Source organism: Coffea eugenioides, chromosome 2, assembly GCF_003713205.1.
Source record: "Coffea eugenioides isolate CCC68of chromosome 2, Ceug_1.0, whole genome shotgun sequence".
Lineage (NCBI taxonomy): Eukaryota > Viridiplantae > Streptophyta > Magnoliopsida > Gentianales > Rubiaceae > Coffea > Coffea eugenioides.
In genome coordinates, this window is record NC_040036.1 from 36,605,720 (window position 1) to 36,620,590 (window position 14,871).

Sequence of the window (14,871 nt, forward strand, 5' to 3'; positions counted from 1 at the left end):
AATAACTATACTTCCTATAAAGGTTAGAATTCGTAGTTTGAAAAATCAAATTTTGCAATGGCAGTCACTTATGCATCAAGGGGAAGACTGCGATGCAAGTGTGTACGCTGAGTAATCAAAAAAGGTTGGAGCTCTAGATACTACTCAGTCATATGCTGGGAAATTTCAATTCGCCTACCAGTGTTCGGCGGTTGAATGTAGAAATTTTGAAGTCGCATTTATGTAGAACATACGGGATCGACCATCCTTTTCATCAAAACACGAAAGGAAGAAAACCAAAAAGGGTGGTGAAAAGAGCAGTAGCCTCTTATTTTTGTTATCATAGACTAGTGAAGAACTGATTGGTGCCAAGATAAATTCTGTAGTATACAGAAGAGAACAAGCCTAATTTCACAATGTCACTCAAAACAACATTAGTACTGGTGGTGGCGTGTATACTGGCTGAAAGCGCAGCTTCGAACGATCCCGGATTCAGCTATAATGGGTTCCAATCGGCGAACATGATTCTTGATGGAGCAGCAAGAATCAGAAGAAATGGCATCCTTGAGCTGACCAACACATCTGACTCCAAAACAGGAGGCATGGGGCATGCCTTTTTTCCCAATCCCATCAATTTCAAAAACACTTCTAACAGTTCAGCTTTCTCCTTTTACACCTACTTTGTCTTCGCTATGGTGCCAGAATTTCCAACCCTGGCAGGTGGCCACGGGATTGTTTTCGTGATTGCACCAACAAGAGGTCTTCCAGGGGCTCAATCGAAGGGGTTCTTGGGCCTGTTCAATGAGAGCAACAATGGCAATGCCACTAATCACGTTTTCGGGGTGGAGCTGGACACTGACGAGACCAATGACTTCGGTGATATCAATGACAATCATGTTGGTATAGATATTAACAGTTTAAGGTCTAAAGCAGCAAAGCCAGCAGGATACCAGGCTAGAAATGGTTCAGATTTAAATATAAGTCTTACTAGTGGCCAGCCAATTCAAATTTGGGTGGAATATAATGGGTTGGATAAGCAAATAGATGTTACATTAGCTCCGTTGTCACATGTTAAGCCAAATGCTTCTCTCTTGACTCTGTCCTACGATCTTTCGCCAATATTGAAGAGGAAAATGTATGTTGGATTCTCATCATCCACGGGTTCACGACCAACATCCCATTATATCCTGGGATGGAGCTTCCAGATAAATGGGATTGCACAAAGGCTCGATCTCAGTAGGCTTCCAAAGCTTCCTCGAGTTGGAAAAAAGGAGGCGTCTCAACTTTTGACAATCGGCTTGCCCCTGATTTGCATAATTTCAACATCAACTGCGATCTCAGGAGTAGTTTACTATGTAAGGAGGAAGAGGAAGTTTGCAGAAGTGGTGGAAGAATGGGAACTTGCTTACGGACCACACAGGTTCAGGTACAAAGATTTATACATTGCCACCAAAGGGTTTAAAGATAAAGATTTACTAGGTGCAGGAGGGTTTGGAAAGGTCTACAGAGGAGTTCTGCCAACAAACAACATTGAGGTTGCCGTCAAGAAGGTATCTCATGAATCAAGACAGGGAATAAGAGAATTTGTGGCTGAAATAGTTAGTATTGGCCGTCTGCGCCATCGAAATCTGGTGCCACTCTTGGGTTATTGTCGGCGCAAGAGCGAGTTGCTTTTGGTCTATGAATTCATGTCCAATGGGAGTCTGGACAGGTTCTTATACAACCAGAAGGATTACACCCTCAATTGGAATGAAAGATTTCGAGTTATTAAAGGTGTAGCATCTGGATTGCTTTATCTACATGAGGAATGGGAGCAAGTAGTTATTCACAGGGATGTAAAAGCTAGCAATGTATTATTAGACAGTGAATTGAATGGAAGGTTAGGAGATTTCGGGCTTGCAAGGTTATATGATCATGGAACTGCCCCACAAACTACCCATGTAGTGGGAACTCTTGGTTACCTTGCCCCTGAGCTTAATAGAAGGGGAAAGGCCACAACAGGCACGGATGTTTATGCATTCGGGGCCTTTATGCTTGAGGTTGCCTGCGGGAGGAGGCCAATCGAGCCAGCAGCGCCCACGGAGGATGTGGTTTTGGTTGATCGCGTGTATTCATGCTGGAATAGAGGTGAAATTCTTGAGGCGGTTGATCCAAAATTGGGAGCTGATTATGTGATTGAGGAGGCGGAATTGGTGTTGAAGCTAGGTCTGTTATCATCGCATTCTGAGCCCACTGCTCGGCCAAGCATGCGGCAAGTTTTGCTCTACTTGGATTGCTCTGCGGAACCACCTAAATTGCCATCTCTTGGTATTACTGCAAATGGCTTGGCATCTGCAGGTTATGATGGCCCTAATGATTTTATTAGCTCCTATCCATCTTCGGCGGATAAGGCATGTTCTAGATCTTCTTCTATCGTTGCTGATTCTGTTCTTTCTGGTGGCTGCTGATCGATTAATAAGCTTCTTAGAATTCTGTTTAGTCATGCTTGGTTAGAAAGTGTAGAATGACAATGAGTAAGTTTGTAAGCGATTGTGCTTTTGTCCAATTCTGTGCAATTATCTACCTATCTATTTATTACTATATAATGTAATCGTGTTCTTCCGTTATTTTGTAACACCTAATATATCCTTATGATAGGGTATAATTTGTTAGTAATTTTATTATTAATTTTCCCTTTTATCCCTGATAAATATTGTGATAATTGCTGATATCTACTCATATTTGGTATCTGGACTTAATTTCAGGAATGAAACAGAAAACTACCAAAAAGGAGGGATTTTATGAAGAATATGGAGACTTCTAAGGGTTTCAATTCTTGGGCCCTTGGATTGGTGGGGACCACAAAGCTATAAGTCAATTTGGGCTCTTCAAAGAAAGCTACGTAAAAGAGACTTGGAGAAAGAAGTACTTGAGAGGCTTTGTCCACATGTGTGGGGACCACCTAGATAGCTTTAGTCTATCTTTCTTTTGTTTCTTAAATAGGGATAACGTAGGAAAAAAGAGGCATCTCTAGTTTTTAGTCTTTTAGTTTAGTTTTAGTTTTTCTTTCTCCTGACTGGCCTCTGACACACGCCAGGTGTTCGACGATATTCCCCAACGGGAAAAACACCTTTTATTCCTTGCTTCTTAATAGAAAACGCAATGCCTTTGCAATCTATTAATCCGTGTGGTGATTTAATTATGCGGAGTGGCTAAGTCTTCCATCTAGTCAACATCTAGTCAAGGGTCAACTCGACGGCGCATTCCCGAAAATCTGTGAGATCTAATTAGTTTTCACGTGTTCCTTTATCTATTAATATTTGCATGTTGTCTGATTTAATTTTCATGAGATTATTTTATTAATTGGATGTCAAGGGCCCGATGTTCAATGTGATATATTAATCTCGTGCCAATTTAGTCAATTAAATCCGTAATTGTTTGATTGATTAATATTAGTGGCAACTAATGTGTTTACACATTAGGGGAGCATGCAATCTAATTTAAATAACCCTCGTAGCGTGTTATTGATTAGGGCTAGGTTTTTCTGGTTATTAATGCAATTGGAAAATTAATTTCTACGGTCGTACCTAGGAGTACTTTTCTGGTTAGGGGTGACTAATGGTCGTACCTTGGTCACCTATAAATTAAGGAAAAATTGGTCATTAGAGTTCCTCGATGGTTATAACTAGTCTATTAATAAATTAAGTGAACCTCTCTTGCATCAATGATCGGAGACATGGACTGTGCCTGAGTAGTTGCATCCTTGGCTAGAATTTATTTATTCCTGATTAAATTCCTGTTATATTTGTGCTAGTTATTTATTCATTTTTTTAGTTAAATTGTTAAATTGTTTTTAGTTCCATTCCAGTGAAAACACCCCCTTGTCATTGTGAACTTGAAAAGAAACAATTCCTCCCAATCCCTGTGGATTCGACCCTGCTCACCGCTATCTACTGAAATTACTTTTTAGTTTGAGCAGATTTTATTATTGCACAGGCTGACAACCTGTCAATTTTTGGCGCCGTTGCCGGGGACTGGCGTTATTATTTGTTTCTTTTTAAATTCATTTTTTGTCCTAATTTTCTGGTTTTCTTCTAGTGTATGCCTCGGTCCTCTCGTACAAGTGATTTGATTTTTGACCCTGAAGTAGAGAAGACCGCCCGTAGAACGAGAAAGGAAACCAGACAGTTCAGAGAGGAGCACTCCAGTGCTACATCTCAGAGACCTGAGTCAGGAGTTGAACCAACAGATTCATTTGGTGGCACCTCGAGTGACCCGGAACAAGAAGAAACCCCCATGGCTAATGCACGAACATTAAGGGAGTTGGCTGCCCCTAATTTAAATCAGCAGCCTTTGTGCATTACTTTCCCGAGTTTGAGTGAAAACACTTCATTTGAGTTAAAATCTGGTCTGATTTCTCTTTTACCCTCTTTTCATGGTTTACCAGGTGAGGAGCCGTATAAGCATCTGCAGGAGTTCGATGTCGTGTGCAACAGTATGAAGCCCCCGGGCATTACAGAAGAGCAGATAAAAATGAGGGCATTTCCCTTCTCCTTGAAAGATTCTGCGAAGGACTGGTTGTACTACCTGTCACCAGGTAGCACCACCACGTGGGACCAATTGAAGAAAAAATTTTGGATAAATACTTTCCTGCGTCCAGGGCCGCAAGTCTAAGAAAAGAAATTTGTGGGATCAAGCAGCGTCCAGGGGAGTCGCTCTATGAGTATTGGGAGCGGTTCAACTTCTTGTTGCACAAGTGTCCCCAGCACCAGATAAGTGAGCAGTTGCTCATTCAGTATTTTTATGAAGGACTCCTTTTCGGCGACAGGAGCATAATTGATGCTGCAAGTGGAGGTGCACTGGTGAACAAAACCCCTCAAGAAGCACGGGAGTTGATTGAGAGGATGGCAGAGAATTCACAACAATTCGGTACGAGAGAGGATTGTCCAATACGCAGGGTGAATGAGGTAGAGACACCCTCTATGCAGCAGCAGCTAGCTGAGTTGACCGCGTTTGTTAGACAACAGGCTGTGAGAAATGCATCACAAGCCAGGGTGTGCGGAATTTGCACTGGTATGGGTCATTCTGCAGACATGTGCCTAGTGATTCAGGAAGAAACTGCAGAACAGGTGAACATGGCTGACCACGCGCCCGCGCCAAGGAAGCAGTACGACCCTTACTCAAGCACCTACAACCCCGGGTGGAGAGATCATCCCAACCTCAGTTATGGAGGGAATAGGCAACCCAACTTTACACCGAACAGGCAGTCTAACTTTGTGCCAAATAAGCCACCAGGGTACCAGCAGCAATATCAAGCCCGACCACCTCCGCCCCCAAGTTCTGGTCCATCTTGGGAGGAGATGATGAAACAAATGATGACAACCATTACACAAAATCAGCAGAGGACGGAGGCAGCCATTATGCAAAATCAGCAAAGGACAGACTCCGAAATGCAGGACATAAGGAATCAGATGAGTCAAATGGCCACAACAATCAACCGTTTGGATTCCCAGAACCAAGGGAAGCTGCCATCTCAACCTGAGTTGAACCCGAAGAATGTGAGCGCCATGACCCTGAGGAGCGGAAAGGAAATTCAGGGGTTTGAACCTGTGATCCCTAAGGACAAGAATGCGGAAAAGATCGAGGCTGAGCTTGAGAGGGAGGACAGCAATGGTGCAGACCCGAAGGTACTTCCTGACCCAATAATTACAGCTAAAACTAACCCGCCTCCTTTTCCTAGCAGGTTGGAAAAATCGAAGAAGCAGGATAAGGAAAAGGAGATTTTGGAGGTTTTTCGCAAGGTTGAGATCAATATCCCTCTCTTAGACGCCATCAAACAAGTACCAAAATATGCCAAGTTCCTAAGGGACTTGTGTGTCAACCGAAGGCGATTGAGGGGGGATGAAAGGATTATTGTTGGGGAAAATGTGTCTGCGGTCTTGCAGAGAAAACTCCCACCTAAGTGCGGGGACCCAGGTATGTTTACTATCCCCTGTAGGATAGGTAATACTGTGATCAGAAGGGCCATGTTGGATCTGGGAGCATCAATTAATGTCATGCCTAAATCTATCTATGTTTCTTTGAAACTAGGTCCATTAAAAGAAACTGGAATAATTATTCAATTAGCTGACCGAACTAATGCATACCCTGATGGGTTGGTTGAAGATGTGTTGGTAAAGGTTAATGATTTGGTGTTTCCAGCTGATTTTTATGTACTTGATATGGATGATGATCACTCCCCTGATCCCTCACCTTTGTTATTGGGTAGACCTTTTATGAGCACAGCACAAACAAAAATTGATGTTAATAAGGGTACCTTGTCCATGGAGTTTGATGGGGAAATTGTGCATTTCAATATTTTTTATACTATGAAATATCCCTCAAACTCCAACGTTAGCTCAGTTTTCTCTGTGAGTGCTATTGATCCTGTAGTGCAGGAAGTGTTTGAAACTGATGGCAGGGATGAGTTGGAGGTGGCTTTAACCAAGCACCTCGAGTTGGAGACAACTCCAGAGGTGGAGTGGAGCGAAGATCTAAAATGCACAATAGGTGCATTACACTCATTGCAGACCACCACGAAAAGGTATGAAGTCTCACCTATTTTTACCCCCGAACCTCACCAGAGGGTGTTGCCATCTGTGGTGCAGGCACCTGTCCTGGAGTTGAAGCCCCTGCCCGAGCACCTGAAGTATGCGTATCTGGGTGACAAGGAGACACTCCCAGTGATTATCTCATCGGCACTGTCAAAAACCCTGGAGGAGAAATTGATCCGAGTCCTTCAGGAGCATAAAGAGGCGATAGGCTGGACAATCGCAGACATTAAGGGGATCAGCCCGGCCATCTGTATGCACCGGATTAGATTAGAAGAGGATGCCAAAGGCAGGCTCAAAGGAGGCTCAATCCCCTCATGATGGAAGTTGTAAAGAAAGAGATTTTAAAATTGCTAGATGTGGGGATCATCTTTGCAATATCTGATAGCCCTTGGGTGAGTCCGGTCCAGGTAGTCCCAAAGAAGGCAGGAGTAACGGTAGAAGCTAACCAAACGGGTGAGCTCGTGCCAGTGCGCAAACCCACTGGATGGAGACAGTGTATAGACTACCGTAGGCTGAACGCTGTCACAAAAAAGGACCATTTTCCTCTCCCTTTCATTGACCAAATGGTTGAACGTTTAGCCTGTAGGGCTTACTATTGCTTTTTGGATGGATTTTCAGGATACTTCCAGATAGCAATTGCTCCAGAGGACCAAGAGAAGACAACCTTCACGTGCCCGTTCGGGACCTTTGCCTATAGACGAATGCCATTTGGGTTGTGCAACGCACCTGCGACTTTCCAAAGATGTATGGTAAGCATCTTTTCTGAATATGTTGAGAAAATAATAGAAGTTTTCATGGATGATTTCAGTGTGTATGGTGATAGTTTTGATACGTGTATAGATAACCTGAAATTGATCCTGATAAGGTGTATAGAGACTAATCTCGTGCTTAATTGGGAAAAATGTCATTTTATGGTTGAGCACGGGATAGTCCTGGGTCATATTGTATCATCTAAGGGCATTGAGGTTGACAAGGCTAAAGTAGACGTTATTTCTGCATTGCTTTACCCTGTGAATGTGCGGGAGGTGCGTTCTTTTCTTGGACATGCAGGTTTTTATCGAAGGTTCATCAAGGATTTTTAAAAAATTGGGGCCCCGTTGTTCCAACTCTTGCAAAAGGATGTAGCCTTCGAGTTTGATGACAAGTGTGAGAGAGCCTTCGACAAGTTGAAGGAATTGCTGACTTCACCCCCAATCATCCAGCCCCCTGACTGGAGTTTACCATTTGAAATCATGTGTGATGCCAGTGATCAGGCTGTAGGGGCAGTACTGGGGCAAAAAGTAGGAAAGGCGGCTCATGTCATCTATTATGCATCCCGGGCTTTGAATGGGGCCCAATTGAATTATTCCACCACTGAGAAGGAGCTTCTGGCGGTTATTTTTGCTTTAGAAAAATTCAGGTCATATTTGTTAGGAGCTAAAGTAATTGTATTTTCTGATCATGCAACGTTAAGGTACCTAATGACCAAGAAGGATGCCAAACCGAGACTCGTCAGGTGGATATTGCTACTACAGGAATTTGACCTTGAGATAAGGGACAAATAAGGCTCAGAAAATCTAGTAGCAGACTATTTGAGTCGCATACCAGTTGGGGAGGACAATGAGCCATTGAGGGATGCATTCCCTGAAGAGCATTTATTTTCCTTACATTCTCAATTGCCTTGGTATGCTGACCTGGTCAATTATTTGGTAACTGGTAATTTTCCTGCAGGTTGGCCAAAATCGAAGAGGGATAAATTGAAGAGCGATGCCAAATATTTTATCTGGGATGACCCGTACCTGTGGAAGAGGTGTGCAGATCAGGTAATCAGGAGATGTGTAAGTGAAATGGAATTTCAATCGATTCTAGTTTTTTGTCATACTTTCGCCTGTGGAGGTCATTTTGGACCCAAGAGGACTGCTCATAAGATTTTAGAAAGTGGATTTTATTGGTCTTCATTGTTTAAGGATGCCTATGTGTTTTGTAAGTCATGTGATCGCTGTCAAAGGATAGGTAATATAACCCATAGGGATCATATGCCCCAAGTCCCGATGATTTTTGTAGAAATTTTTGATGTCTGGGGTATAGATTTCATGGGGCCTTTTCCTGCTTCATTTGGTTTTCTGTATATTTTGCTGGCAGTTGATTATGTGTCCAAATGGGTGGAGGCTAAGGCCACTCGGACTAATGACTCGAAAGTAGTTGCGGATTTTATTAGGTCTAATATTTTTGTACGATTTGGAATGCCAAAAGCCATTGTTAGTGATAGGGGGACGCACTTCTGTAACAAAACCATAGCTGCGTTGTTTCGCAAGTATGGTGTACTCCACAGGGTCTCGACGTCGTACCACCCTCAGACCAATGGTCAAGCGGAGGTGTCGAACCGGGAGATTAAGTCCATTCTGGAGAAAATGGTGCGCCCCGATAGGAAAGATTAGAGTTCAAGGTTGGAAGATGCTTTGTGGGCATACAGGACCGCTTACAAGACGCCTATAGGGATGTCTCCCTATAGGCTAGTATTTGGTAAGCCTTGCCATCTTCCAGTGGAGTTCGAGCACAAGGCTTTTTGGGCGATAAAGCAATGCAACATGAACCTAGAAGAGGCCGGTGCCCGACGGAAATTGGATTTACAGGAGTTGGAGGAGATTCGCAATGAGACCTATGAGAATGCGGTAATTTATAAGGAGAAAAATAATATTTTTCATGACCAACAGATCTCGAGGAGGACATTCGAGTGTGGGCAAAAAGTTCTCCTGTACCACTCCAAATTGAAGTTATTTCCGGGTAAGTTACGTTCTCGTTGGATTGGTCCTTTTGTTGTGACTAATGTCTTTCATTATGGTGCAGTAGAGATCCAAAGTTTGAAGACTGAGAAGAAATTTGTAGTGAATGGTCATCGCCTCAAGCCGTATTATGAAGGGGTTCCAATTGAACGGGTGGAGATGATGCACTTGGAGAACCCTACTTGCTTAGTTTAAGCAAAGTTGTGGACATCGTCTAGCCAAAGACGTTAAAGAAAGGCGCTTTTGGGAGGCAACCCAATTGTTCCTTTTAATTGTTTGTTCAATTTCGTGTGGTAGTTAAGAGGTGTTCTCCTTGCATTCAACTGATTTTGGGTTTCAGTTTTCGTTTTTGCTGATTTAAAGGTGCCCTTCAGTCATGACGTGCCCGCGTGGTGATGTGCAGGGAGCTCACGATCAGAAAATTCAGAAACTTCTGGGAGCTCTCATGCCATCATGACGTGCCCGCGTGGTGATGTGCAGGGAGCTCACGATCAGAAACATCACAAACTTCTGGGAGCTCTCTTGCTCTCATGGCGCGCCCGCGTCATGCTCGCGGGAAAGGAAACGTGCCTTAGGAAACGCGAGTAGAAAACGCGAGTTGGAGGCGCGTTTTTCAATCGCGTTTTCATTCCGGCAAGATTCGTGCAGGAAACGCGAGTAGAAAACGCGAGTTGGAAGCGCGTTTTTCAATCGCGTTTTCATTCCTGCAAGATTCGTACAGGAAACGCGACTTGGGAAACGCGAGATGAAAACGCGAGTTTCAATCGCGTTTTCATTCTTGGAAGATTTGTGAAGGAAACGCGACTTATAAAACGCGGGTTGAAGGCGCGTTTTCAATCGCGTTTTCTGTGTCCCAATAAAAGCTTTAGAAACGCGATTTTAGCTCATTTCTTCCTCTCTTCTTAGTTTTCCAGGTTCAGGCTTTGGAGGCTCGCATGGTCAACGTCGATGCCAATGTCGCCGGTATGGCACAGAATTTGGTGCAGTTTCTGCTTCATACAGGCTTTGCACCTCCGTTTCCACCTCGCCCTCCGCTATGCCCCGATTTCAGGGAAGTGTGGTTGCTTTCCCTCTCACTTTTGCTTCACTTTTGTCACATTGAGGACAATGTGTCCTATAGGTGTGGGGGGGGATCTGAAGTTGTGCTAGTGTTTTCCCTTAATTATTTCTTTGAATTAATTATTTCCTGCAGTTAACTTATTTAGTTAGCATTTAATCCAAAACCCTCCATACTCTGGACTCTAGAAGGAACGAGTTATCTCCAGTCCCTGTGGATTCGACCCTACTCACCGCTATATACAAAATCTGTATTTTTCTTGAGCAGGTTTTATTATTGCACAGGCTGACAACCTGTCACCTTAATGAAATTATTACATGTCTAAAACATCTTTAGCTTCTTTTACTACTAATAACTTATCGTGTTCATTTAATTACTGGGAACTACTTCCGTCAATTAGAGTCATATTTCTTCTTAATGAACCCTTACACGTAATCCCATTTCCATACTCCTAAAATTTGTTGAGTCCAAGTTTTTGTCTAAGGGAATCACTTGTGACTACTTTTAAAAGTCTATTACGTGCAGAGAAGACAACTTTCAGAAGTCTATTACGTGTAGAGAAGAGGACTTTCAAAAGTCTATTACGTGCCTGTAGTTATGATAACGATGTTAGGAAAACCTACTATTACAGGTTTCTATTATCTTTAGTGACAAATCGAATTTTTTTGCGACTTTTTAAATATTATATTAAAATAATTAATATTAACTTTAGTAAGTTTTTAATTAAAACGAGTAAGTATATGCCTAAAAGATAAGTTTTAGTCAAAAATAGAAATTTACCCTTTCAGTAATTTAATTTACTTATTATTTGACAAATGTTACTTTTGTTTAATTAAAACTTATTAATACTAAAAGTAAAAAAAATTACATATTAAAGTAAGAAAATAATCGGTTTCTAAAACGGTTTGGGTTTCCACATCTCTCTAAAGTTGCTTCTCTTCTTTTTATTATCTTCTCAGAAATTTTTCCCTGGAAAAGGAAGGAGTACGATCATCATCTTATGGAACGGGATTTTTTTTTTTTTTTTTTTTTATCAAAACGGCAACTCATCATTCATTAAACTAAACCAGAGTACAATCTTTGGAGCAACTGCTCCTACAATCTGCCTGAACCAAATCAAGCAACCACGCTGGGAAGTCAAACTTCCATTCAGCTGTTTTTTTCAAATTTATAGCAAACTTTGCTATATGGTGACTAACAGAGTTGCTCTCCCTTCTAGTGAAGGAAAAGCAACATTCATAAAAACTGAGCTTCAGCCTTTTAATATCTGAAAGCACAGTTGCAATCTCTACATCATCTTCTTCACTATTTATCCTATCAATAACATACTTACAATCAGATTCGAACTCCACCCTCCTCCACCCTTGTTGTTTGGCCACCAGCATTGTTGCTCTTAATGCTAATGCTTCCTCCATCTTTGGGGTTGAACAACTTGAGCCCGGCACTGCCCAAGCTCCCACTACTTCCTTCTGCCAGTCCCTTGCCACCAACCCCCATCCTGCTTTCTCCTTGTCTTGTTGAACTGCTGCATCAGAATTTATTTTCACCCACGCCTCACCTGGTTCCTGCCATGTACCTGGTTCCACCTTCCCCTCCCCTCTAACTCTGACTAAATCTTTTTCCTCCATCTGCACCTCCTGGAACTCTCTCCATTCCCCAATAGCTTTTTGGACCACTCCCATGGGATCCCTGGCTTTTGCTTCAAACTGTCTCGCATTCCTTGACTTCCATATCTGCCATAACAAGTTCACAGTCACACCAATACGCTCCTGTCCCATCTTCCCCTTCACTGCATCCTTCAGCTCCTCCCACCAATGCCAGAATTTATACCTATATGTCTCCAGCCCCTCCCAACTAACTGGCGCCACTTCCCAGATGGCCTTTGCATGGTCACAAAAAAACAGCAAGTGCTCTAAAGTCTCTATATGTTCCCCACAACACCTGCACATATGATCCCCCTTTGAGCACCTTGCCTTTACAGTTGCGTTCACTGGCAGGATATCTTGTAGACACTTCCAAAGGAAGTGTTTCAGCTTCTGTTTTATATTCAACCCCCAAAGAAAGCTCCAACTCTGAGCTGAGCATCTCCTGTTACTGCTAGATTCAACATTCCTCCCAACAGGAGCCCTCCTCTTTTTAATGCATTTAGCTAGTTTATAACCTGACTTAACTGTATATTCCCCCGTATTTGACTTGCTCCAGTATAACCTATCTTTTATACTACATACACTTAAAGGTATTCTCAGTATCTCCTTCCCTTCCTTCTCATCAAAAACCTGTGCAATCAGTTCCCTATCCCACTTGCCATTATTTATAAGATCACTCACCCTCTGAACAACCACCTCCTCAGTTCTTGGAGTCTTCACTCTCCCATCCTCTGTGTCTGGTAACCATCTATCTTCCCAAATATCAATTGACTTGCCATCCCCCACCCGTTTCCTGACCCCCTCCTCCAACAGTTCCCTCGCCCTCAATAAACTTCTCCAGTACCAGGAATCAGTACCATGGCCTTGCATTGCCCAAATTGAAGTCCCTCTAAAATACCTTGCCCTCATGACCTTACTCATCAGCAAATTTGGCTTAGTTAAGATCCTCCAGAGCTGCTTTGCCAGCAAAGCCAGATTGAACTCCTGCAACTCCCTAAAGCCTAAACCCCTCTCACCCTTCCCCTCAGCCAACTTCCCCCAGTTCAACCAGTGAATTCTCTGCTCCTTCTCCTTTGAACCCCACCAGAACTTTGCCATTTCAGAACTAATCCTCCTACACAAGTCCATAGGTATCAAACAGCAGGACATCACATAAATGGGCAAGGCCATGAGTACTGACTTGATCAACACCTCTTTACCAGCCTGGCTCAACAATTTCTCCTTCCATCCCTTCAACCTCGCTATTGTTTTCTGACAGATATACTCAAAAGTCTGCCTTTTGGATCTCCCAATGACTAAAGGTAGCCCTAAATACCTACTTTGTTCAACCCGCTTCATCCCTTGCAGTTCTCTCATCACCCCTTCCTTATGTCTACTCATCACATTCCTGCTAAAAAATAGAAAAGATTTCTCAATATTGATCAGCTGTCCAGAGGCTTTTCTGTATACCTCTAAGATTCTCCTTAGCTGCTCAGCCTCCAAAACAGATGCTCTACAGAAAATCAGAGAGTTATCTGCAAAAAACAAGTGAGACAGCCTAGGAGCCTTCCTTGCAATCTTTAACCCAGACAGCTTGCCCTGCACCACAGCTTGATTCAACAATGATGAGAAACCTTCAGCACATATCAGAAATAGATAAGGAGACAAAGGATCTCCCTGCCTCAAACCTCTTGTTGGCCTAATGAAACCTCTTTTCTGACCATTAAAGTTTATAGCATAAGTAACACTAGAAACTCACTGCATCACCCACTGAATCCACTTAGGACAGAAACCCATTTTCCCCATAACTTTTGCTAGAAAAGTCCACTCTACTCTATCATAGGCCTTTGACATATCAAGCTTAACAGCCATATAGCCTTCCCTCCCAGATCTTTTGTTTTTTAGGAAATGAATGCACTCATGAGCAATCAGGACATTATCCAGGATCTGCCTACCAGGGACAAAAGCAGACTGTGCCTGACTAATACAAAGATTCAGAACCAACTTTAATCTATTGGTGATCACCTTGGCAATTATTTTGTACAACACATTACACAGGCTTATAGGTCTGAGATCTGCCATAGTGCTAGGGGGAACAGATTTGGGGATAAGACTAATCAGAGTCTCATTAATGGACTTAAGAATGAAACCAGAAGCAAAGAAACTATTGACAGCATTACAGATATCAGTTTTTAAGATTGACCAAAACTTTTGAAAGAAAATTGGGGACATACCATCTGGTCCAGGGGACTTATTTGGATGCATCGAAAACACAGCTTGACTGATCTCCTGCTCTGTAACCTTCCTGGTAAGCTCCCTGTTCATCTCATCAGTAATGGTCTGTGGAATTCCTTCTAAAATCTCAGAAAAAGCCTCAGGTTCCTCTGTCGTATAAATCTGCTGAAAATAGTCCAGTATCTCCTGGCATGTTTCCTCCTCATCCTTACACCACTCTCCAGACCTCTTCTGTAGCACACCTAATCTATTCATCCTCCTCCTCCCAGACACCGTGGCATGAAAATAACTGGTGTTCTTATCCCCTTCTTGCAACCACTTCACCCTAGCCTTTTGACTCCAATATATCTCTTCCCTTTTATAAGCCTCTGCCAGTTTCCTTTTTAGACTTGCCAACTTGATCCTATACCCATCACCTTTACATTCCTTAACCTCTTTGATCTCCTGCTTCACTTTTCCTATTATACTCTTAGAATTACCTCCCATCTGCTTGCTCCAACTGAGCAAATCCACTCTAACTTTCTTAATTTTTGCCTGAACCATGAACAACCTGGATCCCTTTAGCTTACTTCCCCAAGCTCTATCTACCACCTCCTCTACATCACTATTTTGCAGCCATCTCCTGTCAAACATAAACCTCC

At 42.7% G+C, this 14,871-nt stretch overlaps 3 protein-coding genes across 3 annotated transcripts; all 3 read left to right on the forward strand.

Annotated features, from left to right (window-relative positions):
• The first annotated feature begins 395 nt into the window (after positions 1-395).
• Positions 396-2,426, forward strand: LOC113759622 (L-type lectin-domain containing receptor kinase IV.1-like). The gene has a single exon (XM_027302204.1). The coding sequence runs from the start codon at positions 396-398 to the stop codon at positions 2,424-2,426; it is 2,031 nt and encodes a 676-aa protein (XP_027158005.1).
• A 2,667-nt stretch (positions 2,427-5,093) lies between these two features.
• On the forward strand, positions 5,094-6,869 carry LOC113759623. Its single transcript, XM_027302205.1, has one exon. It carries the CDS (start codon positions 5,094-5,096, stop codon positions 6,867-6,869), a length of 1,776 nt encoding a protein of 591 aa, XP_027158006.1.
• Positions 6,870-9,028: 2,159 nt separating this feature from the next.
• On the forward strand, positions 9,029-9,508 carry LOC113759624. Its single transcript, XM_027302206.1, has 2 exons — positions 9,029-9,314; positions 9,378-9,508. Exons 1-2 carry the CDS (start codon positions 9,029-9,031, stop codon positions 9,506-9,508), a joined length of 417 nt encoding a protein of 138 aa, XP_027158007.1.
• The last annotated feature ends 5,363 nt before the right edge of the window (positions 9,509-14,871 follow it).

Coding starts and splice junctions, on each gene's coding strand:
- LOC113759624 (XM_027302206.1), top strand. CDS start 9,029: ATGTCTCCCTATAGGCTAGTATTTGGTAAGCCTTGCCATCTTCCAGTG. Junction 9,315..9,377: donor CAAATTGAAGTTATTTCCGG/GTAAGTTACGTT, acceptor ATTATGGTGCAG/TAGAGATCCAAAGTTTGAAG.
- LOC113759622 (XM_027302204.1), top strand. CDS start 396: ATGTCACTCAAAACAACATTAGTACTGGTGGTGGCGTGTATACTGGCT.
- LOC113759623 (XM_027302205.1), top strand. CDS start 5,094: ATGGCTGACCACGCGCCCGCGCCAAGGAAGCAGTACGACCCTTACTCA.